Genomic DNA, 26826 nt, shown 5'->3' on the forward strand with positions numbered 1-26826 from the left:
CAAGGGGAAAAAAGGGGATTATGCCTCTGTGTTCATACAGTGTTTTGCTCTTTCTTGGCCATTTTGTTCCCCAAATCAGGAAATCACTATATAAACAATTCCACTTCTCTCTCTCTCTCTCTCTCTCTCTCTCTCTCTCTGTGTGTGTGTGTGTGTGTGTGTGTGTGTGTTTTGTGGGGGGAGCATTTGCTGGGGACTGGACCCAGGGCCTCACATGTGCTAGGAAAGTGCTCTCCTACTGAACTACAGCCTCAGCCCTCCACTTTAAAAGAATTTTTTTCTTCCTTTGCTAAGATTATGTAATAACTTAGCTTTCACTGTCTAGTGTGCATAAGAATAGTGTGCATAAGAAGTTCAACAATAGGTCAGACATACATTTGATTAAGGAAAAATACCATTAATTCATAGGCTCATTTCATTGGGCACCGTATCACCTTGCCTATCAAGGTCTTAGAAGCTGGTCAGCTGATTTCTTCATTTAAGAAATGCCCACACATACATTAACAAATCTATTTGCAAAGGTATAACAGAAGTGCAATTTTTAAGAGGATAGAGGGGGTATTGATATATAAGAAAGAAATTATTCAGTCAGACTTGTCAGCCTTGTGTCCGGGGCTGCGATACTGTTTGACCAGTAGAGGGTCATCACCCATGAAGGTAGAGGAGTCCTCACCTTTCCTGTTTGGTATTCTTATCAGCTCCTTGTGTATGTGAGGGATTCAGGTTTACTGTAAACCATCAAAAACTTAATTTTTAAATTTACTTCATAACTTTCCTGAATTAGAGAAAGTTACTGTTATTATAATAAGATTTTATCAGTGGTGATAATTTAAAAAAAAATAATGTATTTGTTTTCAGACTTCTAGATTGTGATAGCTTCTTAAAGTAACCAAAATTCATCCTTAAAATGCATGTTTTTACAGGTTTAATAAGGAAAATCAGAATAGTTTGAAGAACATTTAAAATATTTAAAAATACACATCCTTAGTTAATGTGTTATTTTCATTTGATGGTAATGCCAAGTGCATGAACACCCAGAGCTCTGCTGGCTTTAGTTGAATTCTTTCAGAATTGCCTTGCCTGTCTTACTGCTTTTCTTCGCACACTGAACTTTCAGCGCCTGACCCTGTATCGGCTACATTGTTACAGAAGGGAGTATTTCCCCTTTTTCCTTTGTGGGGGCAGCCTCATTGTCAGCAGAAGGTCTTATTAAGATGTGCTGAGTTGCTTTTTTGTTTCCAACATTTTTTTGGAAAAGTATTAATTTTGTAGCTTACACCTATAGCCTTCACCCTGTTCTACCAATTGTTAACATTTTGCTACATTTGCTTTCTATGTCCTTTTCCTCCCTTTTTTCTTTGAATCCCCTTGAAAGTAAGTTATAAGCAGCTTCACTCATTACCAGTAAATATTCCAGCAGGTGAAATCTCTCAAGAATAAGAACATTCTCATATCACAATGCCACTGTCACACTTAAGAAAATAAACATTAATAGCCCATCATATATTATAATATAGCTCATTTTGGAATTAGTCCAAAATATTGTGACCCATCCCCTCCCCTGTGCTGGATCAAGGATCTGTGGAGTTCATGCACTGCCTTCAGCTTTTATGTCTCTTTTTAAATGTGGAATAATTCCTCTGCCTCTCTCTCTCTCTTTTTTTTTTAACGACCTTGATTTTTTTTTTTTAAATAAGAATCTAGGCTCACAACAATAGAACATTCCACATGATATTAATTTTTTGTAATTTTTTAAATCGTAGCTAGGCTGACATATGTGTGAATTTTTGTTTTTGTTTCTAGAGTATGGTCTCCGGCTGGGGAGTCAGATCTTCATCAAGGAGATGACCAGAACAGGTCTGGCAACTAAAGATGGCAATCTTCATGAAGGGGACATAATTCTCAAGGTGGGTGGATGAGGACAGAGAACAGCTGTGTTCCTAAATGCATTCCTAGTATGCAACTCCATGTTCAAATGCCAATAAAGAAAAACTTGGCTGTGTTGGGAATCAATAGGAAGAGCAGCACAGCAAGATGATTTTATCAGAGAAACCAGACTTGGGACTGTAGGTATAGTACTACGGTAGAGCACATGCCAGGCCCTGAGTCCCATCCCCAGCACTGGGGGGAAGAAAGGAAAAGAAGAAAAACCAGAGAACTAACCTATGTAATGCATCCATTTGCTCATTGCTCTTTTGAACTTCTTTAATGTCACTTACTTACTTTACTTACTTACTTTATTTATTTATTTCCCCCTAGTTGTAGATAGACAGAATGCCCTTATTTTATTTGTTTATTTTTATGTGGTGCTGAGGATCAAACCCATGCCTCACCTGTGCTAGGCAAGCGCTCTGCCACTAAGCTACAGCCCCAGCCCCTTTAATGTCACTTTTTATTTTTTTTTATTTTTTAAAGAGAGAGAGAGGTATAGAGAGGTAGAGAGAGAGAAAAAGTTTTTTTTAATATTTATTTTTTAGTTATCGGCGGGCACAACATCTTTGTTTGTATGTGGTGCTGAGGATCGAACCCGGGCCGCACGCATGCCAGGCGAGGGCGCTACCGCTTGAGCCACATCCCCAGCCCTAATGTCACTATTTAAAAGAAACCTCAAAAAATACTGTCTCTTTTCCTGTTGACTTAAAGTTGAGGTTTTTACTCCTTAAAATAAGGAAAGATGAAAGGGAGAGCGGTAGTATATGAATGCTGGTTAAATTTAATAGTTATCGTAAACCTCTCCAGTGAGGAAACATGTTCCAGTAGTAAACCAAACAATTGTCTTAAGCTTGCAAGTTAAATAAATTAGCAGAGTATACTGCAGCTTTTACATGGTTGCATTTGGGAGCCAGGTATTCAGGATTACGTTTAATTTAAAAGATAGTTATTGTTTATTTATTTTTACTCAATGCATTATAGTTATATATAAAATTGGAATGCATTGTTGAAGACCAGTAGAATAGGGGAAGGGGCTCAGGGAAGGGAGGAGGGAAGGGAAGGAAATAGTACTAGTATTGAAATGGAGAAAATTATGTTATATGCATTTATGAATATGTCAGCATGAACCCATTTTTTTAATAACTTTATTTTATGTGGTGCTGAGGATGGAACCCAGACACGAGCGCTCTACCGCTGAGTCATAACCCCAATCCCAAACCCATTATTATGTATAACCAGTGCATTAATTTTTTTAAGTATTATTTTCTTAGAGGATTAATTTTCATTTTTCTTATTAACAGTTTTGGTTTTTAAGTTTGCTATGTCTGTAATGGAATGTGAAATTCTGGAGAGTAAGAATTATGGATTCTCTACACAGGACGTGCAGATTAACTTTTTTATGCATAATATACCTGCAACATAATAAACAAAAATATTCATTGCCTAAGGTTAAAAAAAAAAAAAAAGATTTTGTTTTTTTATTCAATGATCCTAAGTCCAAGTCTGAGTATCTGAGCAAAGCCTTTATGTTTGTAGAAGGAAAACATATAAATTGCATGCTTAGCTGTTAAAATTCTATTGTATATAGCATTATTATTTTTCATAAATACAGATCAATGGAACTGTCACTGAGAACATGTCTTTAATGGATGCACGAAAATTGATAGAGAAGTCCAGAGGAAAACTCCAGCTCGTCGTGTTGAGAGATAGCAAGCAGACCCTCATCAACATCCCCTCGCTAAATGACAGTGACTCTGAAATAGAAGGTAAGGAAAGAGGATGGGGGGGAGCTTAGCCAGAAGTCAGTAGGACCATTGGACTTGCATTCTCATCCGGTTAGCAAAGCCAGCCAGTCAGAAGTTGAATTTCCAGTGAAGTGTTCTCTTTCAAACTTTAATTCCAAAAGTTAAGTGTTCAGTTGTTATTTGTTTATTAAAGTTGTCTACTGAAATTAGGTTTCCAGTATGAAATTCTGGTGCACTTGTAAACTCCCAGAGGACTCTTAATTAAACCACTGAACTCAAAACCTGTTAGTAAAAAAAAAAAAAAATGCAAGCTAGCGGGAAGGTGGCATGCACCTGTAGTCCCAGCCACCTTGGAGTGTGAGGTGGGAGGATCACTTGAGCCCAGGAGCCTGGGCAACATACACCCTGATTCAAGAAAAGAAATACATGTCTGAGCAGTTCGGAGAACTAACCTGTATAATGTATCAATTTGCTCATTGCTCTTTTCCTGCGTTTGCTTGTGTGTTTTTTTAAAAGTGGCTGTTAGTATTTCCAATAGAGAAGGCAATCTGGAGTGTAACTAACAGATGTGCATACTATAATAAAGAATCAGTCCAGATAGCTCGATATTGTGGTGTTCAATCCAGGTCACCTTTTCTCTTTTTAAAAGTTATATTCATTTCTCTGATATGAATTATACATACGCCATAAGGAGTCATATTCTTTCCTGCTTGACCATTCGCTATTATTTTTGTGCAGAAAAGTTGAGAAAATGTTAAGTTTCTAAGGTTTCAAACAAGCTTTCGGTTTTTAAAAAAGAATTTCTTTTTAAAACATAAAAACTTGGGGCTGGAGTTGTGGCTCAGTCGTAGAGCACTTGCCTAGTACATATGAGGCACTAAATTCAATTCTCAGCACCACACAGAAATAAATGAATAAAATAAAGGTCCATCGACAACTAAAAATATATTATAAAAAATAATTAAAAATTTAAAACTTAATTTGATCTCCAGCATATCAAAAGTCTGGTCATGTGGTCACTGCCAAGAGTGCAGTTCAGGAAAGCAAAAGGATTGTGAGGATTAATCCCAGTATCCTAGGAGTTTGCAGTTTATTACCATGCTACTCAGAGTGTGGTCCCCAGCACCTCAGCAGCATTAGTGTCATCTGGGAGACTGATAAAACTGCAGAATCTCAAGCCCTATCCCAGAACAACTATGCCTCAGAAAGATCCCTCGGTGATCTGAATACACATTAAGGTTTGAGAAGCACTCATCTATTTGGGAATGAGCAAATATGTAATCCAGTACAGCTGGTCTTCCAGGTCCTTGGTTCTGTATCCTCAGATTCAGTCAATCACAGATTGAATATATGTGAAAAAAACAATTCCATCAGGTTCCAAGAAACAAAACTTGAATTGTCTCATACTGAGCACTGTGCTGAATCTACATAAATGTAGTAATATTTGGGCGCACTCTGCCAAAGCCTCTTGCCATTTCACATATTTAATCTCTCATTGCTTAATACCTCTTTTTCTTGTTATTTTGCTATTTACCTAGCGTTTTATATTGTATCAGGCATTATAAGTCATCTTTAGATGTATCTTTAGAGTATACAGAAAGATGTGTGTAGGTTACTTGCAAATACTATGCCATTTTACATAAAGGGCTTAAGCATCTGCAGATTTTGGCTGTAGTGAGCCTGAAACTGTTGTCCTGCAGATGTTGAGAATTGACTATAACTGAATTTTCATCCTTCAGAAGCAGTTATAAAGGAATGTGGGATGAAAAGAGGAATGTACAGTTCTGAATCTGACTTCCTCTATATTAATTTTTAATGCCCTTCCCTTAAGGTTAACTTCTTTTTTTCCTGCGTCTCTTGCATTTCCCATATCTCCTACTGAGGAAATAGCATAATTTCTGATACATATCTTAAATATTTTACTATAAAAGTCTTTTTTTTTTTTTTTTAAACAGATATCTCAGAAATAGAGTCAAACCGATCATTTTCTCCGGAAGAGAGACGCCAGCAGTATTCTGATTATGATTATCATTCCTCCAATGAGAAGCTGAAGGAAAGGCCAAGGTGAGATGACATGTATTTCCCTTGCACACTGGGGAGCTACACACATGCATGTTTGTGAATCTGTTACCTCTGAGACGTTAACATAACCTATGCTTTAGTTCAAGGGAGGACACGCCCAACAGATTGTCCAAAATGGGCGCCACACCCACTCCATTCAAGTCCTCTGGGGACATTGCAGCTGCAGTTGTCACAGAAACCAATAAGGAACCCAGATACCAAGAGGAACCAGGTGAGGCTTTAAGACCACTCATTTTGGGGGAGCCTATGGTTTGAATCCAGGATATTGTAATGCAAAGTGCATCCTGCACCACTGAGCTAGACCCCCAACTTGAGACATTCATTGTCAACACTTGAGTTTAGAATCATGAGATTCAGAGAGTGGTTTGAAAGGGAGTGAGAAATTATAAAAAAAACCCTCATTCTTAAAATGGTTGAGTCCATCCTCTTTTTATGCCATCAAAATTGATCATATTTGACATATTTGATGGGTGATAGTCCTCTTCTTTCATCCATGATCCCAAACTCTTCACCCTAACTCTGCCACCCTGCAGTTATCATCCTGTTTTGTGTGCATAAATATTTATACCTGGGAAATACGTAGTCTCATTATATGATCTTTTAGTTCTAGAAAATATTGTCATCTTGTACATGTGCACATTGCATTTTGGTGGTTTGTTTCTCTTCTTACAATTTTGAGAAAGTATTAGGACCTGCTAATGCTTCAAAATTAAGTTTCACCATAACCCATTATGTCCCACCATTCCAGATGTGGGTACCTATGTGGGTACCTATAAAAGCTTAAGCAGCAAAAATACCATTTATGGTAACTTTGAAATAATATTTGAATATTTGTTATGTTTGCACAATTGAAATTTAGAAACTGTCTCTTGCTCATCACATCAGTAACAATGGATGTTTTGTATTCCACAGTTCCTCAACCCAAACCAGCTCCAAGAACTTTTCTTCGTCCTAGTCCTGAAGATGAAGCAATATATGGGTATATATCCCCCCCGCCCCTTTGTGGATGGACACTATACCTTTGTTTTATTTGTTTATTTTTGTGTGGTGCTAGGGATCAAACCCAGTGCCTCACAAATGCTAGGCAAGTGCTCCACAGCTGAGCTACAACCCCAGCTCCTCTTTCTCTTTCTTTTTTCTCCAGTTTTCTTTCCACACTACTCATCTCCTTAACTGAAATCCAGAAGAGTAGGTTTCTTTATCTATAGATTGCATATAACCAGCTACCTTAACCAATCTGTACTGCTGATATTTATGAGAGTGGAATCATTTTTTTTGAAAAGCAACTTGTGGAAGTAAGTGAACTCGGTGATGATGATGTTCCCTGCTTGCCTGCCTGCTTCTCCAGAATATTATTTTGAATATTTGCTTTTGGCAGAGGCATAGCCCCAAACAGGTGAAGCATTGTTAAACTGTGGTGCCTCAGTAGTGGCTGCAGTGACATGATGATCCCATTGTGGGGAAGGGAACGGAGGTAACCGGGGCTCTGCACTTGATAATGAGCCTCTGATTCAATGGTGTCAGGAGCAGCAGCTGTATTAGGACCACCTTCCATGGACCAGCTTCTATGTCTTCATTTGACAAAAGCTGAGGATACCTGCAGGTTTTCTTTTGAAAGAATCCTAAACTGAGTCTTGGGTAGCTTAATTTTGGCTCTAAATCTCCCCTTTGTTTGCTTTCTCATCTTAAATAAGCTGGTGCAAACATTTTATATTTCACCTTCTTCAGTAATGTGAGCCTGCTGGTATTCCCCTAACTGTCCCAAGGAGGATAAAACCATAGAATAGATGAGAAAAATGAGATGAATATCACCTATAAATTGCTCTGTAGATAGACAAAATTAAATCTCTCATCTGCTAGTGTGCCCTCTCCCCTCCCCTTTGAAAAATGATCTCTCATCTCTTTTTTTCTGGAACCAAACTTGTTGCAGCCCTAACACCAAAATGGTGAAGTTCAAGAAGGGTGACAGCGTGGGCCTCCGGTTGGCTGGTGGCAATGATGTTGGGATATTTGTTGCTGGCATTCAAGAGGGCACATCTGCAGAGCAGGAAGGCCTTCAGGAGGGAGACCAGATTCTGAAGGTGAGGGAAGCGCAGCCCTGTTTCCAGAAGTCTCTTGCTAAGTGGGCCTTTCTGGGTGTTCTTTCACAAGGAGGTGGTCATCTTGTGAAAACAGTCAGTGACAAGTGTGTTGATGTCCAGCCCTGAGGTCTTGTCTCACATAGGCCCTGTCTCATCTGTCCTAGAATCCAAAACTCATCCCTTGGTTCGCAAGAATTTATAATGTTTAAGACACTATGAATTTAGTAGTTTGATTAATGAAAAAAGTCAAGAGTCTAATTAAGAACCTGCCAGAAAGAAATTTCAATGGGTCTTGTGACCTAATTGAATAGGCATGACTATTAACATCAGACCCTGTTATCTGAGCCCTGCTCCAACCTCTCAGTAATTCTGTGCCCCTGGCTCACCCTGAGATGTGGTTTCCAGGTCTCTTGAGTGGAGATGAGAATACCTATCTCTCAGGAACCCTGGCAAGATTAAAAGAGAGTACTTCTAAGGCCCAGAGCACAGTTCCTGGCAGATGACACACAGCTGCCACTCAGTATGTTGTTCACTTCTAAAACCATCCAGGAAAAGAATTCCTGGTTCATAACATTTCAGTAGTTTTTTTCTGTTTTTCTTTATTCTTTTTGCAGTACTAGGGATTAAACCCAGAGCCTTGGGCCTGCTTTGCAAGCACTCTACCCCTGAGTAGAGTAGAGTAGTCCCTAGCCCAACATATTGGTCGTTTTATTAAAATTGCTGTATGTTTGTATAATCTGTTGGTGTTAAACAATTAAAAAATAACTCAATTTTGATATTTAATGCCAAGTACGCCGTTGCTATAGACATACAGCATGCTAGAGAACTGTCTTCATTGAAATTTTGGAATTTCTTTCCATTTCTGTTTTTTGTTTGTTTGTTTGCTTTTTCCTTGTTAATTTTAGTGGAAAGCCCATATGTCATTTACTGAGGGTCTGGTGAGTGCTTCTAGGCTCAAAGGAGAGGAGAGAGAAATTCACAGAACCCTAGAGAAAATAGCAAAGTACAAAAGCAGATGGCTGCTTCCTTCTCAGCACTTGGCTCCATGGCAATAGTTCAGATTTCTGGAGTAGGGGAAGGGCAGACCTTGATCATGAGCTTTGCTAAAGCTTTCCAGTGAAACTCTAGACCCTCCTTGGCTCCAGTTGGGCTCCTAGAAGACTTGCGACTTGAGTGAACTCGCTACTTGAGTGTAGCACATGATCCTAGGAAACATGCACCACCAAATGCTGCTGATAAAAATCCTGTCCAGGTGCCAGCGCATACCACTTTACGCTCAGTAAATATGCTAATGAAGAAGAAGCATATTTCCTAACTGCTGTGAAGCCATCGGGTGTCTGCTGGAGATTTGGAGCTTTTGCTCTTTAAAGTTCAAGGATAAAATAAATCTGTCCTCTTTGTGTTGGGGAGTTGGTGGAGGGGGGGGAAGCAGTGTTTTCTAAATTTTCTAGTGAGCTCATAAGGGATTTGATAGTCCCACCTCCCTCTTTGTCATTATTAAGACAGGGAGTATCACTTAATGGGTAAAAAGTCATATTACTCAGCATTTATGTTTAAGAAATGTTTGTTTCCTGATCTCACCCTGGTGACAAGGAAGAAACTGTGGGAACTGGCTTCTTTTGCAGTAATCTTGTATGGGGAGGTCAGGTGGTGAGGTGGTCTCTTTCAAGGGTGGGAATAAATTTTCTATGGACTACAAAAGGAGCCCTGAGCTCTGCAAAAGGGTGAAAAAGATTGTGTTTGCCTATCAGGGCGGAGAAGCTGCTGCACAATGGTGTGCTGTAGCTGATACAGGATCCTCTAGGCTCACAGCAAACCGGACTGGACGCTGTGGACTACTAAATAGCTCATGAAAGAGGATATTTATCGGAAAGGACGGTGTGGTCTAACCCTCAAAGCGCAAAAGTGCTGCCCTGGCTCTTTTCACTTTCATTTGTTTCCGTGCAGCTTTTCATGCCCAAACTGAATCTGGGAGGTGAACCGTGTCCATAGACTGATGGCATTTTTCAGTTGGAGGGTTTCTAAGTGTGGCTCTGTTCTGTTTTGTAAAGGTGACAGATTGATGTGTGGAATGAAAGCAAGAGTGGGCTGTGCTACCGTATAATGTCTTACCCAAATCAGAAATATAAATATATTTATTTTTTCCTGCTTGGCTTGACCCATCTCATTGCTTATTATTTATCTGGTATGGTTGTCATTTATCTTTCAGAAACCTTTATGGGATGGAAGAGAGGGGAAAAAATTTTTGTTTGGTTTTAAACCAATGAAGCTATCTCACGTGATTTCATTTTGACCTTTGGGGTTTTTTACCTGATTGATGTTTAGCCTCATGTGGCCATAGAGATGGGCAGAGGGACTTCTGATGTCCTCCCCCTGACCCCGTGGCCCTGGTTTATTTAAGTAAATAAATATAAGCATCTACAGCTCATATAAAATCATATATGTAGCCGTACAGAAATACAGAAACCACATGAGGAAAGATTAGCACCAAAGTTCAATGATCCCTATTTAGGGACAGAGAGCTGTGAATGACAGTATTTTAAATAATAAATATTGTTACAAAAGAAAAGTTAGCTTGGTTGCTCTAGCAAATCACATTTTTATTTATTTTTTTCTTTTTTAAAGCACCAAATTAGTTTCAGTCTAATGCCTACTTTCACTTAATCACACATTTGGCCTTAATTAAGGCCCTAAATCAATGATAGTTTAAAAGTAATAAAGCATTTCTTTTGTGATTGAAAGGATTTTGTAGCTCTCAATAACTGAAGAAAATATTTCATAGGAATTCTGTATTCTGTATCTTTTCATTTCTATAAAATATTATTAAAACATCCAACACTTCAAGATAATTTTAAGGATACAAAATTCTGGTTTCAAAATATTTTTTCTTGTTATTACATTTCAATTTTATTTTCTCTCTAATTTATTTTCCAAACACCATTTATAGTGATCCCTATTCAATCACTGTGAAATAAATGGGAGCTCTTTGCCAGAAATAGGTGTGAGCCAGAAGCTTATATTATATAAGGCCATGTATTAGACTAATGGTCTTTCATAAGACTGATGCTCTTCAATTCATAAACGTCCTTTGATTTCATAAACACAGGTTAGATGTCTTTCAGGGATAGGATCTATAGGAGAAGGATGGATTTGATCAGAATCCTTACTTGTGGATTTTATTTGAATGGATCACCAAGCTCCTTTACCACAGACCCCACTGCTCCCTATTACACATTACCTTCCTGGCCATCTCTATGGGAAACTACAGGAGAGGAGGAGGCAGACATAGCCAAAAGATGGTCCAGGCTGATCCAGTGACAAATCCTTGGTCTAGTGGTTTATTTCTAATTGGATTGGCAATTTGGGGAGTCAAGAAAGTTAGTGGTGCCCAGCAGCTCAGGCCCACATGGAGGTGCCGGGGAGGGTATGAGTAGAGACTCTGAGGACCTTGGTACGTCCTTGTTTTGCTTTGGAAGACTGACGAAAACAGACAGACTAGGTCACTTGACACCTAACTATGAAATCTCTCTCCTCCTGGTTTTCCTTTGTATCAGGTGAACTCACAGGACTTCAGAGGGCTGGTCCGGGAAGATGCTGTACTCTACCTGTTAGAAATCCCCAAAGGTGAAATGGTGGTCATTTTAGCTCAGAGCCGAGCTGATGGTGAGCATGTTTGGTCATTTAGTTTACTTGGGGGAGGTGGGGAGGATGAAAGAGGTGTCTTGGAGCCAGAATAGGAAAATACAGGAGTTAAAAAATTGAAATGGATCTTGACTCTGGGATCTCTAATCCCAGAGTCATAGGTATATATGGAGAAAATTTGAGTGCTGCTTAACTTTGTTTCCTCCCCATCTACTGAAATAATTTCATTGGTATGTCAGTTTGGAATTAAACTGCTTTTCTGAACAGTGATAGGCCATTAAGTTTTTGCCTGGAGTTATTACTAATTTTCCATGTAACGGGTAACCAGAGCCACACCAGCTGTTGGCTCCCACCTTGACCAAGGTAACAAGTTGCTTTGTCTTCTCGGGCCTTGTTGTCATCTGTAAAGTGGGGGGCCACCATAGTCTCTTCCCTGCCCATTTCAGAGGGATGATTGACAACTGTGTTAGTCAGGGTTTTCTAGAGAAACAACTCCTGGGAGACGTTGGAACCAGTAGGATTTATTATAAGAAATTGGCTCTTAGGATCATGGAGGCTGGCATTTCCCAAGATCTGCAGGGTGAATTAAAGACAGAGACCCAGCAGAGCCAACTGGAAGGTTTAACCAGGACAGTATGGTTCCATGACAGAGGCAGGGGAGAGCTGAGTTCTCAGTTTGAAGGCCACCAAGAGAGAAGAGCAGTGCCCTCTTAACTTAACTTGAGGGTGGGTCTCATTTTTTGCTCTATTCAGGGCTTCAGCTGATTGGATGAGGCCCACCCACATTAGTGAGGACAATATGCTTTACTCAGTCTATCCATTTAAATAATTACTCTCATCCCAAAATTCCTTCCCTCTAGAAACATGTAGAAACACCCTCTAGAAACATTTTGGAATAATGTTTTGACCAAATGTCTGGGCATCCATAGTCCAGGTTATTTGAGACATAACATTAACCATCTCAGCAGCTCATGTAGTTGATTATACATCCTTCTTCCTGTTAGAGCTGTGATTCCTGTAGGCCCATGCACTGGGTTCACTGGATGCAGGAAGGTGAAGTGGGTAATCAGAGATGGGAGAAATCAGAATGCCGGAAAGATCTTTAAACCAAATGCAGCAAACAATGCTTTTGCCTTTCAGTCTATAGAGACATCCTGGCTTGTGGCAGAGGCGATTCATTTTTTATAAGAAGCCACTTTGAATGTGAGAAGGAAACTCCACAGAGCCTGGCCTTTACCAGAGGGGAGGTCTTTCGAGTGGTAGATACTCTGTATGACGGCAAGCTGGGCCATTGGCTGGCCGTGAGGATCGGAAATGAATTGGAAAAAGGCTTGATCCCCAACAGAAGCAGGTACCTCACGTTGCACATTTCTACACACTCCTTTAATACCCCCCCCCCCCCCCCCCGCAGAAGCCCATAGAATCCCTCCCTTCCTGTGTTAGTCAGCTTTCTGTCACTGTGACAAAAATGCCCGAGAAAAACAACTTCAAGGAGGAAAGATTTATTTTGGCTCATGATTTCAGAAGTTTTAGTCATTCAATTGGCCCCATCACAGTGGCCTTGAAGTGAGACACAACATCATGGAGGGGAGCACATGGTGGAGTAAAGCTGTCCACCTCTGGGCAGTTGGGAAAAAGGATGGGATTAGGGACAAGATACGACCCTTTAAGAACGTGCCCCAGTGACCTACTTTCTCTAACACTTCCTAAAGTTTTCCCCACTTCCCAGTAGTGCCACCAGCTTGTGACCAACCCTTCAGCACATGAGCCTGTAGGGGACTTTCCAGGTCCAAACTGTAAACCCCTCAAATGACCTCTCCCACATGACCTCATCTACTTGTCATCATCTACTTGTTTTGAGAATGTGGCCTGGAACTGGAAATAGCCACCAGCCCATTTGCAATGAGTGTCTTGCATCACGTGCTTGGTTGTTGGGCTTGACTGAGTTTGACAGTTTCCCAAGGAATGTCCACCGCCTTGCACAACGTGCGCAGGAGGGACTGAGTGGTTGTACTGTCTCTGGTCTCCTTCCTTGGGAGAGGCTATACACCCCAGCCAATGCCTGTTAGTTGGTTCAGGGATCTAGGAAAGATACCTGTATTTTAGTAGGCGTTCCAGTTGTATTTACTGTGCATTTACTTACATACCAGGTGAGCCAAATTTAGTGTTTTTATCACTGAGCTCCTTCTGGTGGTTTTCATTGAGAACCCTGCCTTTTTTTGGCCTCTGCTGAGAAATGAAGGTCCCCATGTCCTATCCTCCCCCTTAGTAACATCTTCACTGTCAAGCTGAATCTTCTCTAATCCAAGTTATTAAGCAAAACTGACTAGATCTGGTTCATGACGTGCACGTGTGCCACGTGTCCTGGCTCTAGAGATTCATTTCCCATGCTCTCTTCTCTCAGAGCTGAACAGATGGCCAGTGTCCAGAATGCCCAGAGAGACAATGCTGGGGATAGGGCAGATTTTTGGAGAATGCGTGGCCAGAGATCTGGGGTGAAGAAGAATCTAAGGAAGAGTCGGGAAGACTTGACAGCTGCTGTGTCTGTTAGCACCAAGTTCCCAGCTTACGAGAGGGTCTTGCTGCGAGAAGGTGAGGAGGCCCCGTGGGGCCAAGAAGTGATCCACCTGGGCTCTGTGCTTGTTCTCCTTCACTTCCAGGCTGCAGTGGTGAGGTCCTAACTTAGCTACATCACTTACACCAAAGGCAGGGTGTGCAGTTGGAATCATACACTAACATGGAGCCTGACTTCCAAAATATTACTGTTCAGATTCCTCAGTGGAGGCAAGTTTGCACGACCAAAAAATTAAAAAAAACTTTTAATACCACCACAAAAGTTTTTATATATTACCCATAGCAATGTTTATCTTTAAAAATGGTGGGGATAGTGAAGGCATGTCCTTTAGAAAAGAACTGGGTTCAATTGTGGGTGGGAGAACACAATTTCTCTCATTTAATTAGGTTATTTTCAAAAGCCTATGTAATCCCTTTGCTTCTTACCTGAACAGTGAGGCACATGGGTTATTTTAATGGCCTGTCTTGTTTTATTTCAGCTGGTTTCAAGAGACCTGTGGTTTTATTCGGCCCCATAGCAGACATAGCAATGGAAAAGTTGGCCAGCGAGTTACCCGACTTGTTCCAAACTGCTAGTAAGTCTGTCAGTGTTGTTTTCCAGAATTTTTATTTTGAAAAATTTCTAACATACATTAAAATCAAAAGAATAATGAACATTCTCATATCTTTCACCTGACCACTGGTTGTTATTAACATTTTGCCATATCCACTTTCTTTCCTCTATAACTTCCATGCAAATACACATACCCCCCACACACACACACACTCACTCCCATACTTATCTTTTCTGAACCATTTAGAAATTGAGAACATCATAACACTTTATTCCTAAATTATATGCATGAATCTCCTAAGAACAAGCACATTCTTTTACACAGTCAAAATACCATTACCATATCAGTGACCAAGAAACTGAACACTGATACAGGTTGAGAATCCCTAGTTGAAAGTCTAAGATCCCAAATACTCCAAAATGTGCAGCTTATTGAACACGAACATGGTGTCACAAGTTGAAGATCTTACATCTGACCTCCTGTGACAAATTACTAAAAATACCGCACAAAATTACCTTCAGTTTATGTGTAAAAGATGAAACAAATGAATTTTGGTTTTATACCTGTATTCCATTTCCTAAATATTTTTATTATATATATGCAAATATTTAAAAACCCAAGCCCTTCTAGTTCCAAACATTTCTGATAAGCAAAACTCAACCTGTATGTTATATATAGTCAATTTTTCATATTTCCTCAGTTGTCCCAATTATGTCCCACTTCCAAGAATCATGCATTACATTTGATTTTAATTTTAATTTTTTTTGTGTGGTTTTTCTTATGTTTCTTCTTCTTTTTTTTTAACCTTACTCGGAACATTGACAGTTTGAAGAGTCCAAACCAATTGTCTCATAGAGCATTCCCTATCAGATTGGCCTAACCATTTCCCCATGGTTATCTTTCTGATAAACAAATATTAGGATCCTTCCCACTGCATCACATCCGGTGTCCCATTGTTGTTGATGCTAGATTGGAACATTGATTGTCACTTATTTCTAAAATTAGCTCCACTTTGCTTTTGCAGAAACAGAACCCAAAGATGCAGGATCTGAGAAATCCAGTGGAGTGGTTCGGTTAAATACTGTGAGGCAAATTATTGAGCAGGTGAGAAAATTCACTGGAATGGCATGTTATGAGAAAGAATGGGATCATGGGTTGCTGCAATCTTTTTTAGGATAAAAATCTAACTTAATAATTATTAAACATTAATGGTAAAAGTTAATGTACATGCAAGCTGTTTCACTGTGAGGAAACCAGTCACTGTTTTGTGGCAATAATGATTTGTCTCTTCAGACTTCTCAGCATTATACCAAATAACCTGGGAAGAGTAGTCCCCCTTTATCCAAGAGAGATGCCTTCGAGGGTTCCTAGTGGGCACCTGAAACCATGGATAGTGTCAAACTTTATAAATGCTTTTTTTTTTCTATACATACATATCTATAATAATTTTAATTTATAAATCAGGCACAGGCTGGGTATGATGGTACATCTATAATCCCAGTGGCTCAGGAGACTGAGTTAGGAGGATCCTAGTTCAAAGCCAGCTTCAGCAACTTAGTGAGACTCTCTCAAAGTGAAAAAGAGGACTGGGGATGTGGTTAAGTACCCTTAGGTTCAATCCTTGATATTAGATAGATAGAGAGATAGGAAGGAAGGAAGGACATGACCTGGTCAGGTGGCACATGCCCATAATCCCAGCTACTTGGGAACCTGAGGCAGGAGGATCATAAGTTCAAGGCCAGCCCAGGCAATTTAGCGAGACTCTGTCTCAAAATAAAAAGGACCAGGGATGTAGCTCAGTGGTAGAGTGCCCCTGAGTTCATTCCCCAGTACCACCAAAAGAAGAAAGAACAGGGTACAGCAAGAGATTGATAACAATAATGTAACAAAAATTTGAACAATTATAACAATATACTGTAATAAAGTTACCTGAATGTGGAGTGTCTCTCTCTCTCTCTCTTTCAATGCCTTATTATACTATACTCACCCTTGTTTTTACTTGCTCTTGACCTGGGGTAATTGAAACTGCAGAAAGTGAAACCCAAATAAGGGGTGGGAAGACTACTATAATTTTTTTTACTAAAAGTTATAAACAATTGATAATATTAAAATGGACACACTGTGAGAGGAAATATTTTCTGCCTTTTGATTCCATTTTGCACTTTTTACCTGAAATAGCTTTTACTTATTAAAACAAACTCTCTGATGCTGTGTTACTTGACATAACCATTTATATGTAACTTCCCCCACCTGTAACAGGATAAGCATGCACTGCTGGATGTGACTCCTAAAGCGGTGGACCTGTTGAATTATACCCAGTGGTTCCCAATTGTGATATTCTTCAATCCAGACTCTAGACAGGGCGTCAAAGCCATGAGACAGAGGTTGAGTCCAGCATCCAACAAAAGTTCTCGGAAGTTATTTGATCAGGCCAATAAGCTCAAGAAAACTTGTGCACATCTTTTTACAGGTAAGTGAAGTTTAAACTCATCTATGTTCAAAAGTGAGAAAGAGAATTAAAAAAATGAAAGAAGTAAGAAAATAATCTGAATGTAAAGTTTGAAATTGTGCTTGTGACTCCTTCAAAAGTAGTTAATAATATCAGGTATACTAGGCCATGATATTCATATATTTATAATACGAACTTTATAATTTTGACTACTTAGATGATCAAAATGATCCATGATTTGGTTGTCAGTGATCATTTTGAAGAGGTTCAGACTTTCATGGGGGAATATAAGGTTAGTTATTGAACTTACCTCACTGCCCAGCACCCACAGCTCTAGATTTTGTGTGATTGTTCTCTGCTGACCATCAATGCATAACTTACAAAGTGAGAAGAACTTGTCTTAATTATTTAAAAACGTCCCCCCAGAAGAAACTTGAAGAATTTGGATATTGGATGATTTTAAGGATTTATTATTTTTCTTTTTTTATGTGTGATGATAATGTGTGTTTGTATTTTTTTAGTATTTATTTTTTAGTTATAGGTGGACACAATATCTGTATTTTATTTTTATATGGTGCTGAGGATCAAACCCAGTGCCTCATACATGCTGGGTGAGTGCTCTACCTCTGAGCCACAACCCCAGCCTGTGATTGTATTTTAAAAAAACAAAAGAATGCTTGTCTTTTAGAGATACATACTAAACAAAATACTTGATGTAGTAGAATGTCTAGAATTTGCTTCTGTAATCTTCAGGGAGGGGAGAAGATGGTATATAGATAAGACCAGACTGGCTAGGAATTGGTAGTCGTGAAGTTGCTTGTTGTGTATATGAGATCATTAAACTGTCCTTTGCTTTTGTGCATGTTTAGAATTTTCCATAACAGGATTTTTTTAAGTCCCTGAAATAAAGACCCATTGCAGCTGTTACTCATGAAACTAAAATGGTCTAAAAATATGGCATATTTTAGTAACTGAATATATGTTTGTCTATATAAATGACTAGTTCTGTGAATATGGTATAATTAAGAGTTTAAATGAGTTACATAAAATTTTTGGTCATGCAAGTGCTGTATTTTCTGGGAGCAATGAGGATACTGCACAGATGTAATACCCATTCAATAATGATAGCTCTTTAGGATTCAGTGCCAGTTATCATCAACCTTTGTCATATTTGGCATTTCTCTGATACTGAGGAGGAAGTGGGTTTGTAAGTGAGTGAGTGTGTGTGTGTGTGTGTGTGTGTGCACGTGCGCACGCATGCGCGTGTGCACATAAACCTTGTTTTATTATCACTTGGCTGCTTGTTAAAGATGCATCACTTTCACTCTGGTGAAAACTGACAGTTCAATGAAATGCACAGGAGGAAATGATCCATCATAAGCTAGATTTCTGGGCTTTGTTGAGGTTGTGCTGTTAGCATGAGCATGCATATCTTTTCTGTCATTTTACAACCACTAGTAGTAGTTATTATTATTACTGTTTCCATAGCAGCAGGGAACAGTGGTCCGGCCTTTCAAATATTCTCTTTTTAGGCTAGAAGACAGACCCAGTGATGTCTGCACAAAGATCCTAATGTAGAAGCCAAGCACAGTAACGCATGTAGTCCCAACTATTCAGGAGACTGAGGCAGGAGACTTGTTTAGCAATTAAAAGTTTAAAAGAGTTACATAATTTTTTTGGTCATGCAATCCTGTATTCGAGGACAGCTTGGACAACTTAGAGAGATCCTGTCTCAAAAACTGTACTCTCTAGTATCTGTGATGCTGTGTTAATACCACATGTACCTTATAGTACAGACATACTATTCTAATGCAAAAAAACGGATCATATACAGGTTGATTATTCCTTATCTAAAATGTCTATGATCAGAAATGTTCTGGATTTGGGATTTTGGAGTATTTTCTTATACATAATGAGGTATCTTAGGGACGAGACCCAAGTCTAAACACAGAATTAATTTATGTTTTATGTATACTGTAGACATATAGTCTGAAGGGAATTTTATAACAATATTTTAAATACTTTTTCCACGAAACAGAATTTCATGGTGTGGAGTTTTCTACTTGTGACATGGTTTGGGCTTTCTAAAAGTTTCAGATTTTGGAGCATTTCACGTTTTCGATGTTTAGAACAGCCAGTAATGCAACTCTTTATTTTAACAGATAAGAAAACTGAAGCCTATGTCCTCATGAGTGATTAAAACCCGCTCCCACTTCATTTTTAATCCTGCCTTGAAGTCCACTGAATGGCTAGAAGCTTCCCTCAGACATTCTAATTCTGGGTTCATGTGAGGATCTGAGAAATGAGGAAGGGTAATAATGGGTTATAGAAGATCCAGGCTGATGAAGGCTGGATGAAAAGGAGAGCAGGCCAAAGGAAGTAGCCAGGGACTGTAGGCACTCTCTTTTCTTAGCTTTGGGTCAGCTTTGTTTTCTCTTTGAAGCACAGGTCACAATCAACTTCTGATTGAAGATTTGGGGGGCCTCTGTGGGTAGAGCATTTAGCAACCCCTCATTTAGCTCTATGACAAGATGTTTAAAGGCAGAGAGTATACATTATCCACTTCCATGTGTCTGAGACCAGCATCAGGCCTAGCAAACAGGCAGAGTACAAATGTGTGTAACATAGGTTAGAACCCCTTCTGGGCTGGGTATAGTAGAGCGTGCCTGTATTCCCAGTGGCTTGGGAGGCTTAGGCAGGAGGATCGTGAGTTCAAAGCCAACCTCAGCAAAAGCAAGGTACTAAGCAACTCAGCGAGACCCTATCTCTAATAAAATACAAAATAGGGCTAGGGATGTTGCTCAGTGGTTGAGTCCCCCTGATTTCAATCGCTAGCAAACCCACCCAAACCAAACCAAACTAATCAACCAAACAACAACAACAAAAACCCCAAAGAACCCCCCTGGCACACCAGATCATTTCTTGTGTAAGCTAGACAAGAAGTTGAGAGACAGAGGTTGAAGTGTAAACACCAGGCATTGAGTTTCTTCTAGAACTTTGAAGGGACCTAATCCCAATATGAATTGCCAATCTGTTACATAGAATCATCTTAAGTGCTGCAGCGTGCTGCTGCACAACTTTTGGCCAGCAAGCCCCATTTTCTGTCCAGTTGTCTTTGATAATTTTCTTCCAGACTTCCAAGTTTGACTCCTCAAAGCCGAACAATGTCCTCACCAAGCCCTGTGTTCCTACCCCACCCCCTAATCAGTCTGACATCTTGGGACTTACTGGTATGTGCCATGACCAGAAATACTGGTTTTCAAACCTAAACAGCAGAATCTTAGGCAGAATTAATATTTGTGGTTTTTTAATGATTTTAAATTTAGGGTTTTTTTATGAATTAATAAATGAGAATAATAAAGGTTGCTGTGAAGAACCCAGCACTTTGAAGTCAAGCTTTATGTTTCATGTAGTCTCATTAAGTTCAATATCCTATTTTCCCCCTTTCTTCGTAGTAACTAGAAAACCCTCTTTTCTAAATATAAGTATTTAGTAATGGCAATATTAAATGTCTTTCCTTATAATCTCAAGATAGTCCCAGTTAAACAAGAAACACTTTGTTCTGAGATTTGCCCAAAACTAAGTTGACGTGTCATAGTAAGTTGTTACACTTGCCTTCCCTTCTTAATTTATATATTTAGAAGTGATGTATATTGTTAGGTCCTCTAATAATATTTGAGATAAAATGCATTTACATGTACATGTTACAAGAATTATTTTTTAAAAAATGAAGTTTGAATTACATGTGTTCTTAGGGTCTTCAAAGTGCTGAGTTCATAGTTGGAAGACCACTGGAGTGGAATTATGGACTTAAAAACCCACCCTTCATGTTAAGTTGTGGCCTTGTGAAGCACTGTGGGATAGTCTAGCTGTTTGGTCAGCTTTCTAGGCTTCAGTAAGGTGAATTTGAATAGTTTAGTCCTGGGACTTGGGAGGTGCTGAACAAATACGACTGATTATTATGAGTGACGTATATTACTTTACACTTATTTATCTTTCATCATATTGTAGAGAACAAATCTCTATACCTTTATTTTGTCTTTAAAAAAGCTTGGGAGAAAAGTGAATCTTGTACCAGCCGAGAAAATGCCAACTGCAGTAGATGATTGTCAGTTTCCCCAGGGAGTGTAGAGTCTGTTGACCACAGGAAGCAGACAAGGATGAGAAGTTGTGCTCCTAGCAAGCACTTTGCTATTGCTTGTCCACCTAGCACTTCAGGGTTGACATGGCCACGGGATAGCTTTATTGAGATATGACTTACATATCAGTGTCCCCATTTACAGTATCCACTTCATGGTTTTTTATATATATTCAGAGTTGTGCAGCCACCAGCACAATCACTTTTAGAGTGTTTTCATAACCTCAAAAGGATCATTTGTGCCCAATTAGTAATCACTCCCGATTTCTCCCCAATCCAGCACCGTGTTCCCTTTGCTGCTGCTCTTTGTGCTTTCAGCCTCCTTGTCTGGGGTTGGGACAGCACAGACCACACTCACAGCAGGCATGGATGCTCTTGGAGTCCCGGTGCTTCCAGCCCAGGGAGTGGCTGAGTGAGGATGCTTTGAGAATTTTACTTTCTTACTCTGAAAGCCATGAAGGCTTGTAAGAAGTCAAATGAACAAGTTAGATGTTATCAACTTGGATGGGTATTACCTTTGTATGTGGCCCAGGAAATTCACTACTGGGAAGCTCTTCTTTTTTTGTTCTGTACATTTGACTATTAATATGAACTCAGTAAGAGGTTTTGTGACTTCATTCATTTTATCAAGGGGCATGAACATATTTTCTGCATTTCTTAAGTGGCCTTATCAACTTTAGATTTTCTTTCCTTTTTTTATATAGAAGTTAAGTTTTAGATTTTCTTTATGATAAATACATACTGTACTTGTAACCAGATCACCCCAACAGAGAGCTTAACATTCTTTTTACACTGAGTGCAAGTCACTTATTTTGTCTCTGGGGTGCACAGTCTCACTTCTGTATATAAGTGCATTGCATCATATTTTAGCGATAAGCACACTAATCTTAGTGAAGTACCATGATAAGGACACAAAAATCCATGGCATCAAGGTTAATTTTCATTGGGTTGCCTGATGGATCGGTTTGTTCTAATGTTGTAAATAATTAATAACCAAGGAAATTGTAAGCTCATTCAGGATTTTCCAAGGTCAGTGTTGAAACTTCTTAAATGAAAGAAAACTATATGTTACTCTGAAGGAAACTTAAAGTTGCTCACATAGTTGCTTAATGGTTCTTTGGGGCTTTAGAAGTGATATATATTGTTATGTCCTCTAATAAAAAGCCATGGCAGTTTTTTTTTTTTTAATTCCAATTTCCCTGCAGTCTGATAATTTTAGACACAATTTAATCTATTATTTTGGACCGCTTTACTTGTCTGGTTTATCTCCAGTACATATGGTAAAGAGCAACTGCATATGTTGCACTTTGTTAGCATTTTAGGTATGCTCTAAATTTGTGTCTTCCAATGGGCTGTGTGGTGTGTTGGCTAAGACCGTAGGCTCCAAGGACAAACTTCTAAGTCTGTGTCCAGGCCCCTTTCTTATTTGATGTGAAACCTTGGGTGAGTTAATTTCACAACTGTGCCTTGGTTTCTCTTCAGTAAGATGGTCTTGACAGCAATACCTCCCTCATAGAGTTTATGTACTTAGAATAGTTTCTGGCTGACCCAGAGTAAGTGCTATTATGTGAGGTATATTTTGTTCTGAATAGAAAAAGATTCATTCTTTGAATATATACCAGCCAAGCTTGGTTTATCTGTTTGTATATTCTAAAGTGTTGACGACTCTCAAAATGATATAAAGTGTTCCTAATACTTAATGTATTTTCTTAGAGGTAGACAGTAGTATATTAGTGTTTATTGTTCTTATTTATCGTATTCATATCTATGTAATTTCTTCTTTTTAAATTTTTGAGTCCAGGTCTTACTAAGTTGCTGAGGCTGGCCTTGATCAGCCTCAGTCTGCCCGTCACTGCGATTATAGGCGTGTGCCACTGTGTCCCACAGTGGTCTTTAAAATATAATTTTATTTGTTTTAGACTTGCTGTGCTGCTGAAAATGTATTGTTTTAAAAATAGAATTTTTAAAGGTAGCATTTCTAAAGAATAGATGTTCTGGAAATAGACCCATTATTAGTTTTATAACACCTGCCTGTAATGTAAGTTGTAACAACTAGGTGGTTAATAGCTTAAATTATATTCAACTAAAAGGATTTACATAGGCTTTTTGAATTTACCAGAGTTTTATATTCAAATATGACAGAAAGACATATGAATTATGTTAGAGAGCTTCTTGAAAAAACATTACTCTGGAAATTGATGTAAATCTTTTTGTTTACATTTATATAGCTATAATCAACCTCAGTTCAGCCAATGATAGCTGGTTTGGCAGCTTGAAGGACACCATTCAGCATCAGCAAGGAGAAGCAGTTTGGGTCTCTGAAGGAAAGGTATGTGGCCTAGATGTGCTGCTGTGAGGTGAGAGTTCATGTTCTGAATCTTCCTCAAGAGGGCAGTGAATGTAGTAATACCATGGCCAAAGTGATTCCAATATGTGTTTTCCTCAAGTCTGAAATCTTACAAACTTTCCAACAAAGTAACAAATGCAAATGGTGTTTTGTTTTGTTTTATTTTTAATGCAGAATGTGATGTATGTGGCCCTACATTCACTCCCCTTTTACTTTTAATGTAGTAACTAGTATTGTATTTCAAGTACACTAATCAGAGCTTACAAGATCTTGTGCTGAGCTCCAAAGCTTACTAAGACATGGGAAACTTAGAGTGGAGATGAGAGGCAAGGTTGAGGACCATGGAGAACATGATTAAAAATTAATACCCAAAGAAAAGCTAATGGAATTAGAATTATTTGCTTAGAAAAGAGGTTGGTAGAGAATGGACCATAGTTCTAGGAGTCTGAATAGGTGATATTAAAGTGCTAGACCTCTAAAATTGAGTAGCATCTCCTCCATAAACAGAGTTTATGCACGGCTGTGCTACAGAGAGAGAGTGTAGAACCTGCGATCCCCTTCATTCTGGGAGTCTTTGGTGCTAACGTCCTGTACTTCAGCTGAATTGAGGTAGTTTGTGAGCCTTTCTAGTGATGATTTTGTTGCAGAACTGATTAAGTCTTGCACTTTGGGAACTGGATGGTTAGTCTAGGTATCTATCTATAAGCATCTTCCAGGTACTTATACTCTGCAAGGCTCCCTGGGGAGGATAAGTCGCACAGGGATCTGAGAATCTTGTAGATGAGTGGAGATGTGTGTAGCACAGGGCAGTGTGCATTTATTACTAAGGGACAGATACCAGGAGAAAAGGCTGAGTGAAGCTGGATTACGGAAGAAAAGCACAACCACCAGAGGAAGTGTGGCTCAGTTGTGGATGGATGGTAGCAAGGATAGGCTGGAGGGTTCCTAAGTGGAGTCCCTGAACCACACTTGACATCGTGACAACATTGTGTCAGAGCCAAGTGATTTCAGGAAAATAAAGGAACCCTCCCCATCTAGGGTGTGTCAAGGTTTCAGACACATGGCCATGTCTCTGGGAGTTTCCTTGAGTCCACACTCCCAAGAGCCACGTCAGACCCCACTGACCCTCCAAAACAAATTCCTCTAGATGGAAGGGATGGATGATGACCCTGAAGACCGCATGTCCTACTTAACCGCCATGGGCGCGGATTATCTGAGTTGCGACAGCCGCCTCATCAGTGACTTTGAAGACACGGACGGCGAAGGAGGTGCCTACACTGACAATGAGCTGGATGAGCCAGCTGAGGAGCCGCTGGTGTCTTCCATCACCCGCTCCTCCGAGCCGGTGCAGCACGAGGAGGTGAGGCAAGGCTGGCACCGGGCTCCAAGGCCACGGGCAGGAAAGGAAAGTCTTGTATTGTCTCACTTGAATTCTTCTGGACACCTGTTAGCTCAGGGGCTGTGGAAGGTATTCCTAAGGGTTGGAGCAGACTGCCAGGGAGTTTCACTCAGAGTCAGCACCTGCATCATTGTGGCTGCAATCCCTGGGAAAGTGGGACCCAAAAGTGCCATCAGCAGAGGTTGAGTGTTCAGTGCTTGTCACACCCCTGCCCTCGGTTGTGATGGATAAATGGAATGGCTTTATGTGCCAGCTGTTTAAATTATAAGTCGAACATTCTTTTTAAAATACGGTATTGCTGTACTTACTTGTAACCTTTGATTAGGTCTCTCTCTCTTTGTACTCTTAGGAGCCCTTGCTTTTCTTCTCCACTCTGCCTTTAACCTTCTAATCTTGTCAGAGCTCCTGAGTGTTTCCATATCAGTTTCCTTCTCTTTTCTATTTCAATTTTTAATTGCAATTATGATCAATTATACATCTAATTATATGTACCATGCAACCAGTATCCAGTGATTTGACAGCTTACGTGGTCCTAGAAATTACATAGGCATTAATTTAGGACCAGAGCAATTATTAGTTGCACTTGAGAGAATATCAGAATAATGATCTTTGTAGACAAGGTTACCCAAATATATTTGGATAATTATTGCTATAAACTTCCCTTTAGCAATTTAACTCATTCTAATGAATGAAACTTTTCTTTATGAAATAGAATTACTCACACCACCACCACAATAAAAAATTAGTAAATATTGCTAGACAAGTTGTAAATAGTAACTTCTGGCTGGGTGCAATGGCACATACCTATAATCCTAGTGGCTTTGGAGGCTGAGGCAGGAGGATCACACGTTCAAAGCCAGCCTCAGCAACTTAATTAGGCCCTAAGCAACTCAGCGAGATCCTGTCTCAAAATAAAAAATTAATAAATTTACAAAAAGAATAAAAGAATAACTTCTGAATATCTACAGATATAAATGAACAAATGCTTTAGTAATATTAATAGTTATTGATGACACACTAGATGTTAGGAGGTTTTTTTTTGGTAATTATACTTCAAAGGCAGAGTCTACACTGGATGCAGCCAGCATCATAAATGTGTCTTAAGCTCATAGGAGGAGGGTACCCAGTATCTATCTGCTTTTTCAGTAAAGGAGCTCTGGCTCACACTTTTATTTCTGAACTCCAGCAAAGCAGACGAGTGCTGTCTGCTCTCTGCTTGGATGTTCTTGTTGTGAATGAACGTTTATGTTTTGTAGAGCATAAGGAAACCCAGTCCAGAGCCACGAGCTCAGACGAGGAGGGCTGCTAGCAGAGATCAACTTAGGGACAGTAGCCCGCCCCCGGCATTCAAACCTGAGCCGCCCAAGGTACGTGGCTGGGAAGCCCAGGCTGGAAAGCCCAGGCTGGGGACCAAGAGGAAGCAGGTGTTCCCAGACCCCCTGGATAGCCAGCCAGGAGCACACAATGAGATGGTGTTGGATTATGGTTTTGACTCACTGTGTTCTTTTTTAGAGAGAGTATTCTATAGGCTATTGGGTGAACCCAAAAATTAGGGAAAGGCCAAAAAAAAAAAAGGAGGGAAAAACTGCGTTAAGAGGGTATATAATTCTAGAACTCTTGAAGTTTTTGTTTGTGTAGGAAGACTAAATTTGACAAATGCTGCATGCCCAGAATCACCAGTCTCAGAATCTCTGTTTTTCTTTTTTCTGTCCAATTAAAGTTTTCTGCCCACAATCTGATTTGGATGGATCAGAAAATCCTTCCTGGTGATTTGCTAAAAACAATCATTACCATTGTTTAGAATGCCTCTCACTATGAGAGCAACTTAATTTATTTGTTTAATACATTGTCATCAAGAACAGAATCAACGTAGAGGCATAGAA

At 39.5% G+C, this 26826-nt stretch overlaps 1 protein-coding gene across 3 annotated transcripts in view; it reads left to right on the forward strand.

The window, feature by feature from the left end:
- Tjp2 (tight junction protein 2) overlaps window positions 1-26826 on the forward strand; it is a 134969-nt gene that overhangs the window by 103426 nt on the left and 4717 nt on the right. For 2 of the 3 annotated variants that reach the window (XM_076846044.2, XM_076846043.2), the window contains 15 exons: window positions 1804-1907; window positions 3545-3698; window positions 5633-5741; window positions 5840-5970; window positions 6672-6738; window positions 7690-7840; window positions 11395-11503; window positions 12623-12833; window positions 13887-14074; window positions 14536-14631; window positions 15635-15714; window positions 16870-17080; window positions 23426-23526; window positions 24692-24904; window positions 26200-26310. In XM_076846044.2, the coding sequence (XP_076702159.2) occupies window positions 1804-1907; window positions 3545-3698; window positions 5633-5741; window positions 5840-5970; window positions 6672-6738; window positions 7690-7840; window positions 11395-11503; window positions 12623-12833; window positions 13887-14074; window positions 14536-14631; window positions 15635-15714; window positions 16870-17080; window positions 23426-23526; window positions 24692-24904; window positions 26200-26310 (2036 nt within the window). The remainder of the gene's footprint in view (window positions 1-1803; window positions 1908-3544; window positions 3699-5632; window positions 5742-5839; window positions 5971-6671; window positions 6739-7689; window positions 7841-11394; window positions 11504-12622; window positions 12834-13886; window positions 14075-14535; window positions 14632-15634; window positions 15715-16869; window positions 17081-23425; window positions 23527-24691; window positions 24905-26199; window positions 26311-26826) is intronic. The other variant, XM_076846046.2, reaches the window with a different exon arrangement.

Source organism: Callospermophilus lateralis, chromosome 2, assembly GCF_048772815.1.
Source record: "Callospermophilus lateralis isolate mCalLat2 chromosome 2, mCalLat2.hap1, whole genome shotgun sequence".
Classification (NCBI taxonomy): Eukaryota; Metazoa; Chordata; class Mammalia; order Rodentia; family Sciuridae; genus Callospermophilus; species Callospermophilus lateralis.